At 38.6% G+C, this 16,057-nt stretch overlaps 2 gene segments (V, D, J or C); both read left to right on the top strand.

Annotated features, from left to right (window-relative positions):
• The first annotated feature begins 839 nt into the window (after positions 1 to 839).
• On the top strand, positions 840 to 1,422 carry LOC120519723. The segment is given in 2 exon segments: positions 840 to 902; positions 1,013 to 1,422. Coding segments are annotated over 2 exon segments (459 nt in total).
• Positions 1,423 to 6,703: 5,281 nt separating this feature from the next.
• Positions 6,704 to 11,117, top strand: LOC120519722. The segment is given in 3 exon segments: positions 6,704 to 6,752; positions 6,867 to 7,209; positions 11,051 to 11,117. Coding segments are annotated over 3 exon segments (459 nt in total).
• The last annotated feature ends 4,940 nt before the right edge of the window (positions 11,118 to 16,057 follow it).

Genomic DNA, 16,057 nt, shown 5'->3' with positions numbered 1-16,057 from the left:
TATAAAAACACATTTAGGTTTTATTACCATCTGGTCAATGTTGCTGCATTGCAGGTCCATGGATCTGGGTTTAATTCCTGGATTTACTACTTCTGTGAAGATTATGCACATTATCTTTTTGTGGGATATCTTATTCTATCAGATTCCAAAGACACACAAGTTAGGTTCTCTGGACACTCTAAACTGATCACATGTAGGTGTATCAGTCAAACTTCATTTAAATAGTGACTTTTGAAGAGCTCACTTGCACAAAAGGCCCATTTTGGTGCCAGCCTGTCAGACATTTGTTGATGGCATTCAATTCATAAAAGACAAAAAAGATGGGATCACTAATAAGATGGGTGATTCCTGCTTTAGACAAAAAGATTGACTGAGGAATCCATCCATTGTGGACATTTCTCCTAACCCTGACTCTTCCTGCAGCTTGACATAGCCAAAGCAAATAAATAAAGTCACATGAATTGTGTATGTTTAAAAGCTTGTGTTTTCACTCAAAAAAAGCAAATCTTCCAACATATACTAAAAGCTTATGTCTACGTTGGGTTTTTATCTGCTATATAAGCAGTGTAATAAATTAATATTTATAAATATTTTTACAATTCAAAAGAAAAAAAAAATATATATATATATACAGTATATATATATATATGTATAAAATTATTTACAAAAGGTTTAAAAAGTGCATTATTCTTTGTAAATACCTTCCCCTCTCTTATGTGAGTTGTCAGTTCTTAAATACTCCCGTCATATCTGATGCCTGCATTATGCAAATAAAGCGATTTGGTTTTTATCATATAAATTCCTTCAGGTCACTCCTGCTGTACCTTTAGTGTATTATTTTCTCATACTCATAATGGCCATGGAGACTTTATATATTTTCATGTTTATGACCGTTTTGTCATGTAAGTCAAGATTAATTTGTATTTTTGCTTTGCTCTTTATTTGTTTTTAAATAACTTTTAATCCAACTTTAGATCGCATGGCATCTTTCTAATTCTCTTTTGTTTTCTAGGTGTCCAGTCAGATATTGTTCTGATCCAAAAAAGCAGTGAAGTAAAAAATCCTGGAGAGTCTCTGCGACTGACCTGTCAAGGTTCAGGGCAGGACAGTGATGGAGATACCATTGCTGCTTATAGCTTGAGTTGGATTCGACAAGAGCCTGGAAAAGGACTTGAATGGCTGGCTTACATTAGCCCTGACAGCGATGATATAGAGTACGCCAGCAGCATTAAAGGAAGATTTACAATCTCCAGAGACAACTCTAAACAAGCTCTGTATTTAGATATGAACAGTCTCAAAATTGAAGACACGGCCACATATTATTGTGCTACAGGCACAATGAGGAACTTCTTGATATCTCTCATACAAAATCCAAATAATAAACAAAGGGAAATTGATGCATTTTGTCAAAGTCAAGAATAAGATCTAGTTCCTGTCCTTTCCAGAAATTGAGGAAATGTTTTTGTCATTATTATTAATATAGTTAACAGTTATACTGCAGTTATAAATTAAAATGAAAATAAAATCTCCACACCAGATAGGCTTGCATCTCCCTACACGCCACACAAACACAGAGACTCCAGGGGTAGTGAAGAATGACATGGTAGATCAAAATTTCATATCATGAAAAAGAGAAAAATACACAAGTCGTAATACTTAAAAATGCTATAGTAGTTGAAAATTAACCATGATGAAGGGTGTGTCTTGTCTGTATTTCAGTCAAAAACAGTTAAGTTTCCTTAATGTGGCATACTTTTGTAACAATATTAAAAAAACAAATGTGAGTGTAGAACCTCAAACGACTCAAAGGTGAAAACACCAATAGTGATGCGAAGCTTTTACCTGAGTCCTAGAAAGCTGTACATTTGATCACATCTTGAAGAAGATTATGGGTTTTCTGCAGATACAACAATTTCAAAATCAATCCAGAGAAAACAAAAGAGAAACAGAAATATAATGGAAAAAACAAAACAGTATTCAACTTTGGTTTTAAAGTTCAGTGTCTTAAGAACTACGTCACACTGCCTACCTATTATATAATCATGAATTGTCCTTCTTTAGAATAAGGGTGCATGATACAGTGATTTAAAATATAATTTTTTCTGCTTAAAAAATGATTTGTTGAAAAGATAATGAACTTTCTGTATTGTGATGCCTTTCGCAACTTCCTTTGTGGAAAAATAATTTTAACACACAATTGCACACTTTTACCAGTTATCAAAATTTGCATTGACTGTCAAAAATCAACAACTTTGTAAAAATATTGAGCCAGCAGCCCTGAAAAGATGTCAGCCCTGAATCTTAAAGCTTTATCACTAGAAGTTACACAGTAGTGGCGCTGGTGAACACAACTGACATTTCAATTTCTCTCCTACTTTTACTGCGGCACCTTACTATTTGAAGTGAAATTCCATCCACCTGATTTACAACCCTTACAGTCATAAGGATTCAGGGCCAAAGTGGAATCGAGGCAGGAACCCATCCTAGATATCCAGATGCCAGACTACTGCATATGAATTGTACACACCATTTCCACTCACGGATGGAAGGAAAGATTACAGTTACTAATTGGTTTTTAAGATCATTATTGTCATGAGTACAGAGAATAGTGAATATGCTAATCTTCATACCAAATGTCACCACTCTCTGGTGCCTTGATTAGTGAGTTTAATAACGTTATTTCAAAACTCCTTTCTTTCTTGCCTAGAAAATCTTAGAAGACATTTGTTAGACAATCCATTTTTAAGACAGCCAGCCAAAGTACTCGGTGTTGCTCAGGTATGATTGCATAATGGTTAAGGCAAGAAAGTGTAATGGTCTAGAATTCCGTGTTTTAAAGAAAATGACATTTCTGCGTGTTGCTTAGTGTAGTGGACTATAAATCAGTGTTTTAAAGAAAAGGCAAAATTTCTGGAAAATTCTGCTACATGTTATTGTTGATGGCTATCTACAGGGCATAAATATTTACCTGTCTTGCTAAAGAGTCACCTGCTTTGAATAGTCAGACTGCTTTGATTCAGTATCTCATCTACACACAATGTGGTGATACAGAATTGCCTGCTTCCTTTGAAAATGAACAAGTTCTGGGGACATTGGTTTCTAATCAGGTACTTTTTGATAGCTGACCACAATATTATTTTTGAACAAAAGTAAATGTGTTTACACTATTTGTTCTGCAGAGGAAATTGGCATGCACCATTGTTTCACTGATCATCATGTTCATCTATGAAGAGATTGAAGCATTTATATACTTCTGGGTAAATGAGAATAGTAGAGAACAGAGAAGTATGGTCTGAGACTCATGACTGCTGCCTGCTTCTTTTATGCTCTTTCACCATATTGCTGTGGCTACACCTTGTAGCAACAGTGGCTTGTACCTGGCCCAGGATCCCTAGGCCTGAAGCCGGTAACAAAAGCAAATATTTATGTGCTTTATAAATCAAAGTCAAAGTGAACTTTATTGTCATCTCAACCATATACAAGTATACAGATAGACGAAATTGTGAAGCTCAGGGTCCACAGTGTAACAACATGACGTGCAAATAATAAATTAAAAATAGAATTAAAATTTAAATTTAAAACACAAACAAGACAAGACAAGACAAAGAAATAGCAGCAATATTGATGTGTAAGATATGTAATATAATAAATATATAATAGATATAGATAATACAGAAATGATCAGTGAATGATAATCGTTGTTTTAGACATGTGTAAACAATGACAGGTCAGAATGTTTCACAGCAGAAGGATATCAAGAGTGTCAAAATCCTTAAAGGTCGGTATGAGATTTTGAGTTCTTTTCTACATGCACACTTCTCTTTGCAGGAAAGTGACTCGCATGTATAAAAGTTCTGTTTTTAGAGGTGGTTGAAGCAGTGTGGAAGATCCCAGAGGGCAGCACGGTGTTAAGGAGTCTTAACAGCTTGGGGGTAAAAACTCTCCTGCAGCCTGTCAGATCTGGCTTTGATGCTGCAGTATCTTCTCTTGGATGGCAGGACACTGCGTTTGTAAAATATATCCTGTAGTGAAGGGAGAGGCAAACCAATAATGTTCTCTTCTGTCTTCACTATCCTTTGCAGGCACTTGCGGTCGGATATGCTGCAGTTGCCATAGCAGACCGTGATGCAGCTGGTCAGAACACTCTCATTGGTGCCTCTGTAGAACATGGTGAGGATGGGTGGGGGAAGACTTGCTCGCTTCAGCCTCTTCAGGAAGTGTAGTCTCTGCTGGGCTTTCTTGATTAGTGATGAAGTGTTATGCGTCCACGTAAGTTCCTCAGTTATGTGCACACTGAGGAACTTGGTACTCCTAACAGTCTGCACATCTAAACCGTTGATGCTGAGTGGGATGTGGGCAGGATGTGATTTTCTGAAGTCCACGATTATCTCTTGTCAACATTGAGAGATAGATTGTTGTCTTCACACCATGTTGACTCTTTTGTCATTGCTCTATCAAATCATCTGCTATCATGAGTCGAGAATTCATTCTTTCTATGTATGACTGAATTCCATAATTTTGGTAACTCCTGGCTAGTTGGAACCATGAACTTCTTTGTTTTTCCTGGTTAACTGTGGTTTCATGATTATACATTTAATCCTACATTAATAAACTGGATAGCTTGTTGAATAATTGAATCCATAAATGGAAAACATCTACAGGAGAGGGGGCTGTAGAGGTAGGCAATGGGGAATTGAAGTTCACAGACACTGCTTTGTACAATATATTGGCATAAAAGCCTACTCTGCCTAGCAACCACCAGTTCCTGTGTCTTGATTTCTGCACAAGAGGTCGAGGAGCTGCACTAAAAAAATGTATTATTATATTATTACTCGCCAAGCACCATTCAAGTTTCTTCTCTGTCTCTCATTACTAAGAGAAAATGAATGACAGCTCAAAAAATTCTCACACGGTGACAGCAAATGAAGTTGTGATTTTTTATGTTCAGTAGAAATCTTTTTTGAAATGCTCAATGGCAGTCAGATGTACATGAAATTAAAGCATGTAAATGCTACAACACTGGACTAGACATCTTTTTCTGTTAATGGAACAAACTTCACTTAAAGCACTTTTGTGTATTGAAACACTGAGCTACAAATTCAACTCTACATGAAGCACTTCACTTATCATTAACTGTCAATATGTGGAGAATAAAAAGTGGTTTTGATCCAGAGGCCTGATCTCATTAGTTATGTTTTCCTCTCCCCTACTGTTTTTTCTCTACTTTCTAGTTTCAAAAAATTCATTAATGGATAGATATCGCCGGGCTCCATTTTTGTCTTTTGCCTCTTTAAACAAATCTACGTCTTTATGGGTACATATTATGTAATTAGTAATTTTTGCTCCTGCCACCCAAACCCGACATAGACAGACACAGGACACAAGTTCAGCACATGCTTTTTATTTTTATTTCCCATTAGAAATGCCTTCCTACATTTTCTGCCTGTACAGCACAGTTCACAGCACAACACTCTGAAGTGCTGCCACATGGGGCTCAACAGTACCTGCAGCACCACCCATGTAACCCAAAAGGGCTGCACAAAACTCCAACTCCCATGGAACCCTGTGGGAGTCCGAGGCATTTCTACAACCCAGGGCGGCTGCCATCTATCACTCCTGGGGAAGTAATGCACTGAATATGTTCGCTTCCCCAGTCTTTCTGGTAGAGAGGCATCCCGGCTGGGTAAGGTATCTATCTATTGGTGAATTTGTCGCAATGCTCTGTGCCAGCACTTAGTGAAGAGCACTATATAAAAATAAATGTAATTATGTCCCATGTACTCAGCTTCAGCACAGTCTTTAAAAACTGTTAATAAATGTGAAACAGCACTGGGTGTTTCTCCAGTCCATTTGGGTTCATGCCTTGTATTGTCAGTATAAGCTATAACTCCATATGATCTTAAAGTAGAATGTATTTTCAAAAAACAAATAAATAGTGGTTAATGATCAGCAATGTACTGTAATTTAATGATAATCTGAAGCCCTGTGTTGTTTTTGTTCCTTCTGTTTGCTTCATTGCCCTACCAGTTACTTAGCTCATTCAGTCACTTGCAGTATTTGTTCCAGTCTTGTTAAGGGTACTATCGGTACTTTTTAACATGTAAAGCATAAGGCACACAGTCCTGAAGTGAAATAAATAAAAAAAAATCACTGAGGGTGGCTACTATGAAGGTGATAGGAAATTTCATCATTTTGCAGTATTACCAAAGATACCAAAAAGTGCTTACTTTACAAAAAAAGGCAAAAAGAGTCTCTGAGGAATCCATTAATTGTGAATATTTCTCTTAACCCTGAGTCTCTCTGCAGCTTGCAGACAGACAATGCAAATAAAGTTATGCGAATTGTATACATTAAAAAGCTTGAATATTTCTTCTCAAAGTCAGCAAATCTCCCAAAATGTGTTAATTATACATGTCCTTCATTGTGTGTTTTCTCTCTCTGGTATATACAGTAAGTAATGTAACAGTCTAATATTTATAAATACTGAAACAATTCACAAGCACAAAAATATAATTATTTAATTTAAAAAAGTGATTAAAACAGGGTATTCTGATTTGTAAGTATCTTTCATCCTGTTATCTGAATTCTCAGTTCTTAAATGTTCCCTTCATATCTGACGCCTACATTATGCAAATAAATCAATTTTCTTTTCATCATATAAATTCAGGCAGGTCACCCCTAATGCACTTTGCTTACAACAGCAATGGCTATGGAGACCTTATATATTTTCATGTTTATGAACATTTTGTCACGTAAGCCAAGTTTCAATTATGTTTTGAGTTTGTTTTTCATATTTTGAATTAAACACCCTGTTATTTTGCTTTAGATCACATTAAGGCTTTCTAATTTTTTTTTTTTTTCTTTAGATGTCCGCTCGGATATTGTCTTGACCCAGAAAGTCAGTGAAGTCAGAAAGCCCGGAGAATCTCTGCGATTGACCTGCCAAGGTTCAGGGCAGGACAGTTCTGGAAGAACCGTTGCTGCTTACGGCTTGCACTGGATCAGACAAGAGCCTGGAAAAGGACTTGAATGGCAGGCTTACATTAACTCTGGTAGCAGCACTATAGAGTATGCCAGCAGCATTAAAGGGAGGTTTACAGTCTCCAGAGACAACTCTAAACAAGCTCTGTATTTGGACATTAGCAGCCTCAAGCCTGAAGATACAGCCAAATATTACTGCACTACATGCACAATGAGGAACTTCATGCTGTTTCTTATACAAAATCCTCAACAAAAGCTTTTCTGTCCAAAGTTAAAAAAAAACAGCAACATTAAAGCAAAACAACAAATTTTGTCAAATGTTAAAGAACATCCTTCTTATTTTCATATAAATTGTTTTTATTATTACGATCAGTGTCTATACCAGACTAATAAGAAATAAATAAAATTAATCATTGCTTTTTTTTAAGGAAATCTTAGTTAATAACTCAAAATACACATTAAAATTAACTTATGTAAGACACAAAGCTGGTTGTAAAACTGAGCAGGTTGGGCCTAAACACCACCCTCTGCAATTGGATCCTGGACTTCTTGACAGAGAGGCCCCAGTCAGTTCGGATGGGCTACAACACTTCCAGCATCATCACACTGAGCACTGGAGCACCGCAGGGCTGTGTGCTTAGTCCACTGCTCTTCACCCTGCTGACTCACGACTGCACAGCCACGCACAACACCAATCACATCATCAAGTTTGCGGATGATACGACGGTGCTGGGACTGATAAGCAGGGATGATGAAAGAGCATACAGAGATGAGGTGAAATGGCTGTCCGCATGGTGTGAAGACAACAATCTATCTCTCAATGTCGACAAAACAAAAGAGATAATCGTGGACTTCAGAAAATCACGTCCTGCCCACATCCCGCTCAGCATCAACGGTTTAGATGTGGAGATTGTTAGGAGTACCAAGTTCCTCGGTGTGCACTTAACTGAGGAACTTACGTGGACACATAACACCTCATCACTAATCAAGAAAGCCCAGCAGAGACTACACTTCCTGAGGCGGCTGAATCAAGCACGTCTTCCCCCTTCCATCCTCACCATGTTCTACAGAGGCATCATAGAGAGTGTCCTGACCAGCTGCATCACTGTCTGGTATGGCAACTGCAACATATCCGACCGCAAGCGCCTGCAAAGGATAGTGAAGACAGCAGAGAACATTATTGGGGTGCCTCTCCCTTCACTACAAGACATATTTTACAAACGCTCTGTCCGCAAGGCCTGCAGCATTGTGCAGGACCCCTTACACCCCTCACATGGACTTTTCACACTTCTGCCATCCAAGAGAAGATATTGCAGCATCAAAGCCAAATCTGCCAGGCTGCAGGAGAGTTTTTACCCCCAAGCTGTTAGACTCCTTAACACCAGGCTGCCCCCTGGGACCTTCCACACGGCCTCAACCTCCTCTACAAAACAGAACTTTTATACATGAAAACCACTATCCTGCAAAGAACTGAAAATCTCATACTGACCTCTAAGGATTTATGAAACATTCTGACCTGTCATTGTTTACACACGTCTTAAACAACTATTATCATACACTGATAATTTCTGTATTATCTATATCTATTATTTATTAATTTACTTATTATATTACATATCTTACACATCAATATTGCTGCTACTTGTTTGTCCTATCTTTGCACAATGTCTTGTCTTGTTTGTGTTTTAATTATAAATTTTAAAATTTTTATTCTATTTTTAATTTACTATTTGCACATCATGTTGTTACACTGTGGACCCTGAGCTTCGCAATTTCGTCTATCTGTATACTTGTATATGGTTGAGATGACAATAAAGTTCACTTTGACTTTGACTTTGACACAAGGGGATGCTGTGGCCCCTTTCAATGCAACACTGAACACAGGGTAAAATGACCAAGAAGGTTTTTAATTCTTTTTCTTCTTGTTACAGTGCCCAGAAGCACCTCCGCCACCATAAATAGGCAAAACTAATAATAATAACACAATCAACCAATACAAATCTCTCCTCCACACCTCCCAGCAATCTCTGTCCTCTGCATCCCAACTCTGGCTCACTTGCTGGGTCTCCAGCAGTCCTTTATATAGTCCTTGACCCAGAAGTGCTTCTCCTCTTCCATTCACGTGACTTGCCAGCATTTCCAGGTCAGATGGAGAACTTGCTTTATCTTCAGCCCGGGAGTACTTTGGGGGTTCCATCCCTTTGTCTTGGGAGTACTTCTGGCCTATACTCCTAGGAACAGCTGTAATTCCAGAAGAGTCACCGATCCACTTTTTTGGCCACTGGAAATGCCTCATAAACTAAAGTTACTGAAACTAGTCGCAGCTATGTTTCTGAAGTTGTGTTCACTCTTCTGGTTTTCCTGATCATCTTCTAGAATCATGTTCCGTGCCTCTCTCTGTAAACCCCATTACGTTTTGTGAGGCACAATTTATCTTAGTATTCACCTACTTGCCTTCCAAAGTGTAATGTGAATGTTCTTGGGGTTCATGCAATGCAGGGCTCAGCATACCTGGGTGACATTTCACTGCCAATCACCCGTCTAGCCCTGCCTATCTTCAAGGTAATATTCTGGGTACTGTAATAGAGTTTGCATTTACGTCCAACTCTATGTTGATACTGTGAAATCACTTGTAATTCACATACGCATGCTCATCTACACTTGGGACAATGATCTTTATGTGTATGCTGTCAAACATATCAACAACTACAGAAAAAAAACAATTGCCATTAATGCAGCTTACTTTGATGTTATGTCACGTGGAGTGGTAGGAATCCCCATGGCCAAAAACTATAATATTACCAACACTTTAATTTCAGCTGACAGTGTATGGCTTCTCTGCATAAATGAATTAATCAAATGATCACTCCACTTTGTTACTAATATTGTTTAATTTCTGTCAAATCAATGTATTTTTACGAGATGATTGTTGCACGCAAGTTTTAGAATGTGTTTACTGATCTCTTCCTGAATTTCAACGTGTGGTAGCTCCTAACAAGTTATCTGTTGGTGAAGTTCATAGTAGTTTTCTGAATTAGGAAAACTGATTAAATGCTTATATTTCTTCTCCTAAGAGTAAGACCATTTTCATTATTCTGAGATTTTTCAGTAAGTTGGGGCCTTTTTCCTATTTGAAGATGCTTGTGGTTGATCTGTCTTCCTTACTTCCATGTAAATGGAAGTTTGTTTTTGAGTAAGATTCAGATTTTGATTCTACAATGTTCAAAATATTGAGAAAAGTTGATTTTATAAAGGCATCTCTATGTGTGTCTGTGGCAAAACAAAATTTTGTTTAATGTCTTAAAATAACAATTTGAATCAGAAAATAATGCACTTTTTGTGTTGTGTAGAGCTCCTGTATGACTACATCCATGCAAAGACCAAAGAACAATTTATAACAAGTGGATTCTGAGATTTACACTTAACCAAAGACATATGTACAACGATAACTTCCAAAAAAATTGACCTATCTTTATTGTAAGTAAGTTGTATCATGTTTGTCTTGTTTAGGCTCCAGACCTCTGGGTTTTGGTTCAATTTGGCCTAGTACCTTTTTCCATTTTCTTCAAAAATCATTGGCCTTTGTCCAACAACAACTTATGTAGAACTTTAAGCTTAATAGTTTTTTAAAGTCTGCTCTGTTTTGCATGAGTAGTTTTTGAGATATATCATTTATTTAAATTGTGCCTAGTAGGGGACATCATAGACCCTACAAACCCTAAGCACAATTACTCAGACTTCAGTCTGGGCTCAAACATCTTTTTGTTCCAGGAAAATACCTCCTACAGGTTTGCTTTCCTCAATATGCATAATATTGTAATTCCTCATAAACTCCTCTTTCTCCTCCTTTCTTCACCTTCACCTTCTCTCAACTCCAACTCCCTGGGCTGTGTCAGCAGCTCCCTTTTCAGCTTAATATGAGGGTACTTCCAGGTCAGGCAGAACCACCTAAAGACAGACTCACCTCCCAATATGGAACCCAACAGGCTAACCCTACAGAACCACAACTAGCATGCTGCCCTACATGTATCCATATAGGGTCACATTGTTGATGTTGTTGTCTCAGCAGAAAGGACATTGACCTCAGTGTACGCAGAAGTGAGTTGAGTGCAGGAGGCTACAAAGGGAAATGCTAACAGACCTGACTGGGATGCCAGGGTAAGGGTAAGGGTAAGGAATTGCCAACCATTCCTGACTGAACGCCATTCCTGCTCTGTCTTCTGCCACATTGACTGAGACCATCCATTATATCATCCTTCCATCCAGGTAGGGGAACAGGCTTTAAGTTCAACAGGACGCTTGTTCATTTACAACATTACTTCCCTCTGAGAGGAGCCCCTGAGAAGAGAGCAGCCAGTCCTGAGAGAGTGTCAGAGAGTCCAGCATATGACAGAGGCCAGTAAACATTAACTGACCCATTCAGATAGGAAACAGAGCTTTTATAGACATAAGCTTCCCTTTTAACACCATTCTGATCTCTGTAATCTGGATTGCCATCTCCTCATCTTTGGGTGCAGTCATGGGTTTGTGCTGCTGCTGGAACTAGGGTTACCCGGTTCCCTTCACATATAGCAGGGACTTCTTCACACTGCATTCCTTATTGTTTACTGCACAGGATTTGCTTACCTGTACATTCACATAATTTGTTTGCAGGATTTCTATTCTCAACTTTTACAAGTTGGCAGTTACTAATTCCAACAGTACGTTGGTGATTGCCTGCAGTATTTGCATAGCACTCTTTGGTGTATTCAAGGTCTGTAAAACTGTGCAAATCAGATGGATTACTGTTTCCTCTGTTCCTCTGATGATTTCATGGTTTTGTCACTTAAGCTGGTCAGCATGCCAGTCTCTAATCGAATACCTTCAAAGGTTGTCTTCTCCAGAATCTGATCTGGCTTGGTGTCCAAAGTATATAACTCCCATGTATGTCTGTGGTAGGTCACTTACATGTCCTCCACCAATGATGGTGCAGACTTCTCATTACCCAGCTAGTGTATTGCTCTTGCCTGGGAATACAAATGTAGGGACAACAACTTGCGGCACTTTCACAGTTAGTGAGGTAATAACAGGGGATGACACGCTGCTTATTACCTGGTTTGTCATACCCAGCAACAGTACATACTTTGGTGTCCAACACATCATTAGGCAATCCCATGGGGTCATCTTTTTCCTTGCCTTCTAAGTATAACTCAATTTGATACTGCAGATAAACTCCATGGAGCACAAAAGGCAAAAGGAATTGTTAGAAAAGGAAAATGCAAAGTGTTTCAAACAAGTCCAAATCTCAAGTCCAAAAAAACAGAGCACAGGTTCAAAATATCCAGTATTAGATGTTCCCCATGGCTCTCTGCGCAGCAGTGAAACAGGACAAACTTTAAAAATCAGTAAGTTTTTTTTTTTTTAAATGTAATAATTTGTATTGAGAAGAATTTATATTTAGCTTTTATATCCAAGGGCCTCTTACCAGTTTTTCTTGATTGCTAAAACACTAAACCCTATTGTCTGAACCAAATTCTCAGTTGCCTGAACCCACTTATTGAATCAGTCACACTTTTGGCAAAACCATAAGCACTTGTCACCTGTTTAGACACATCTTGTCAACACATTGTCATTGTGATGCACCTGTGTTGCATAATAGTGAGCACAGGTGGCAAAAGTCAAACACAATTTAACCTCAGTTGTCACCGGTTGAACACAACAATTTAAAATTTATCGCACTTGTGGCTAATGATGTGAGGGTACATATAAGCCAGAGCACTGGTTTGTGAGGCACTACAATGGATAGAAATCTAAGAAGAGGAGTTCGTGTGAGAGGAAGTTGAGCAGGTCAAGGTGGTCGAGGTGGTCAGCGAGGACAAAGAACAGTAATATCTGATTACAGTAAATCAGAGCTACTGTGATTAACCATGTTCTTGTCCATGGTATGGCAATGAAGGAGGCTGGACTAAGGGTACAACCAAACATCAGTAGATTCACTGTGTCCACCAAAAATCCGAAGATTTAGAGAAGAGAACAGGTAGTTACCTTTTTTGACATTATAGTATGTAAATGTTGACAACAATTACATATGTACAATGACTGTACTATATACTGTACCACAGTAAACATGTTTCAGTACATCACTGTGCCAGTGTACTGTAGTATTGTAATGGAGGGTTAGTCTGACTGTTTGTAGGCCTATTCCATGTATGTATTTTTGTAAGTGCATGTTCTCTTTTTGTAGAAATGAAAGACTGCCACATGGGGTGGTAGGACATCTATGTTCTCCCCACACCAAGAGACCCTAATTGTCGACATGGTCCGTGAGAACAACACCATTAAACTGCGTGAAATTCAGCTGAGGATCATTGAGGACCATGTGCATTTTGAGGGTATTGACAGTGTCAGCCTCTCTACTGTTGACCGTGTCCTCAAGCGCAACAGACTGTGCATGAAACAGCTGTACAGAGTGCCCTTTGAACGCAACTCTGATAGAGTCAAAGAGCAAAGATTCCAGTATGTGCAGGTTGGTATATATCCAGACACATAAATGTTGGTTACTGTAAGTAGTGATTTACTGTAGTTGGCCTACATCACTTACAAAAATATATATCTATTCCTACAGAGAGTTTTTGAACTGGATGCAATGGAAAAACTCCATGAATACATCTACATGGATGAAGCTGGGTTTAATCTCACCAAAAGGATAAGGAGAGGCAGTAGTGTGATTGGCCAACGGGCCATTGTTGGTGTCCCTGGGCAGCGTGGTGGCAATGTCACACTGTGTGATGGTGTTGTCCACCATCAGGCCAACCTAGGGCCCTACAACACTCACCAGCTACTCATTTTCCTCCATCACATGCAAGATGCTCTGTTAGGGCAGCAGGATGAGCAGCCCATCTATGTCGTTATTTGGGACAATGTGAGTTTTCACAGAGGCTTCCAGGTTAGAGAGTGGTTCAATATGAACCAAGGTTTTATCAATTTTTGCCTTCCACCATACTCCCCTTTCCTGAACCCCATTGAAGAATTCTTCTCCTCATGGCGGTGGAAGGTATATGAATGCAAACCTTATACCAGGGTAAATCTCCTGCAAGCCATGGAACTGGCCTGTGGTGACATGGGTGTGGAGGCATGTCAAGCCTGGATACAGCATGCCAGGGGTTTTTTCCCCCTTTGCCTGGCCAGAGAAAATGTGGCCTGTGATGTAGATGAAGTCCTGTGGCCTGACCCAGTACGGAGAAATGATGCTGTGGCGGAGTAATGCACTTCTTTTCTTTGTACTTCATTTGTATATTTTTGTGCTTTATTTTTACGCACAAGTGCTACATGTAAATGCACAGAATTTCTGTTTTTTTGCAATTTTTTTCTATGTACAAGTGTTAAAAATGCCCAGGTATTTTGTTTTGCAACATGCATTTAGCCTAAATAAACATTTATTTCTACCGCTTCATGTCCTGAGCATTGTGTTTTCCTTTTTTCTATGTAGTGTTTAGTGACTACTCAGTAGAGTATTTAATTTAGATTGACTTGAGGCATGATTTGACAGCATAGTTCAGTTTTGAGCACAGATTGAACTGTTTTGGGGTGAAAGTTTGGTTTTGCAAGAAGAGTCAGAGGTTTTGTGAATGTAGCTTGAAAATTGGGTTTTGTGTTCATAGTTAAGGGAAAAGGAGAGCAGCTTTCCAGGAATATGTCTTAGCAATCGAGAAAAACTGTAATATACAGAGAGAGAGAGAGAGAGAAGAACAGAAAAAATCACTAGCAATACTCAATAACTCCCAAGTTATTCGATTGAACCACAAGGAAAATGGGTTGCCCCCAACTTTTATAACAACATTTATTTATATAGCAGATTTTCAAACAAACAATGTAGCTAAAAGTGTTTTACATGATGAAGAAAGAGAAAAAAGATAAAATAAATAAGAATTAAAATTAGGGAACACTAATTTACATAGAATAAAAGTAAGGTCCGAATGCCAGGGATGTTCCGGACGGCTGGAGAAAAAAATAAAATCTGCAGGGGTTCCAGGCCATGAGACCACCCAGCCCCCTCTAGGCACTTTACGTAACATTAATGATCTCAATCAGTCCTCATGGTATTCAGGGTTCTCATGGAAGAGTTTGATGATGACGGTCATGTGGACTTCTGGCCTTTAATCCATCAATGTAGGGACATCACGATGTTTTAATCAGGTGGTTGTGGCGCAGATCACCACCACAGAAAACCAGGAAAAGAACAGAAGATAAAGTATGGGTTTTTCCGGATTTTGGAGCCACCATGAATTATAATGGTAACTGAATATACAGAGCATGAGGATTTAAGTAAGATGAAGCTATGAGAAATCCATGTTAAAGTAATGTGTTTTCAGCAGTGTTTTAAAGTGCTCTACTGTATTTGCCTGGCGAATTCCTATTGGCAGGCTATTCCAGATTTTAGGTGCATAACAGCAGAAGGCCGCCTCACCACTTCTTTTAAGTTTAGCTTTTGGAATTATAAGGAGACACTCATTTGAAGATCTAAGGTTACAATTTGAAGGGTAAGGTGTAAGACATTCCGAAATATAAGATGGAGTGAGATTATTTAAGGCTTTGTAAACCATAAGCAGTATTTTAAAGTCAATTGTAAATGACACAGGTAACCAGTGTAGTGATATCAAAACTGGGGTGATGTGCTCAGATTTTCTTTTCCGAGTTAAGATTCTAGCAGCTGCATTCTGCACTCGTTGCAAACGATTGATGTCTTTTTTTGGTAGTCCTGAGAGGAGTGCGTTACAGTAATCTAGCCGACTGAAAGCAAAACAAGTGTTCAGTTTGTCTAACAATCCAATAGAGGTACGGAGAATACTATTGTCACCTTTCTATATTTGTGATAACTATTTGGAGGGCAACAAGATTCTTGTCAGCCTCCTGTTTATAGACTTCTCATCACCTTTAAACACCAAAATTATCAAAGTCTCAGTAGTCCAGTCGCATAGACCTGTTTTACAGAAAGCAGAGTGTATTTTGTCAGACAGGACTCACCCACTAAATTCTCAATTTCAGTCAGTGCCATCAGGTCACAAGTTCAAGGTTCCAAGGATAAAAACAACCAGTT

Source organism: Polypterus senegalus, unplaced genomic scaffold, assembly GCF_016835505.1.
Source record: "Polypterus senegalus isolate Bchr_013 unplaced genomic scaffold, ASM1683550v1 scaffold_4688, whole genome shotgun sequence".
In the NCBI taxonomy this organism is placed as follows: domain Eukaryota; kingdom Metazoa; phylum Chordata; class Cladistia; order Polypteriformes; family Polypteridae; genus Polypterus; species Polypterus senegalus.
The sequence above is the reverse complement of the archived record's forward strand: the minus strand, read 5'-3'. Positions and strand labels throughout refer to the sequence as shown.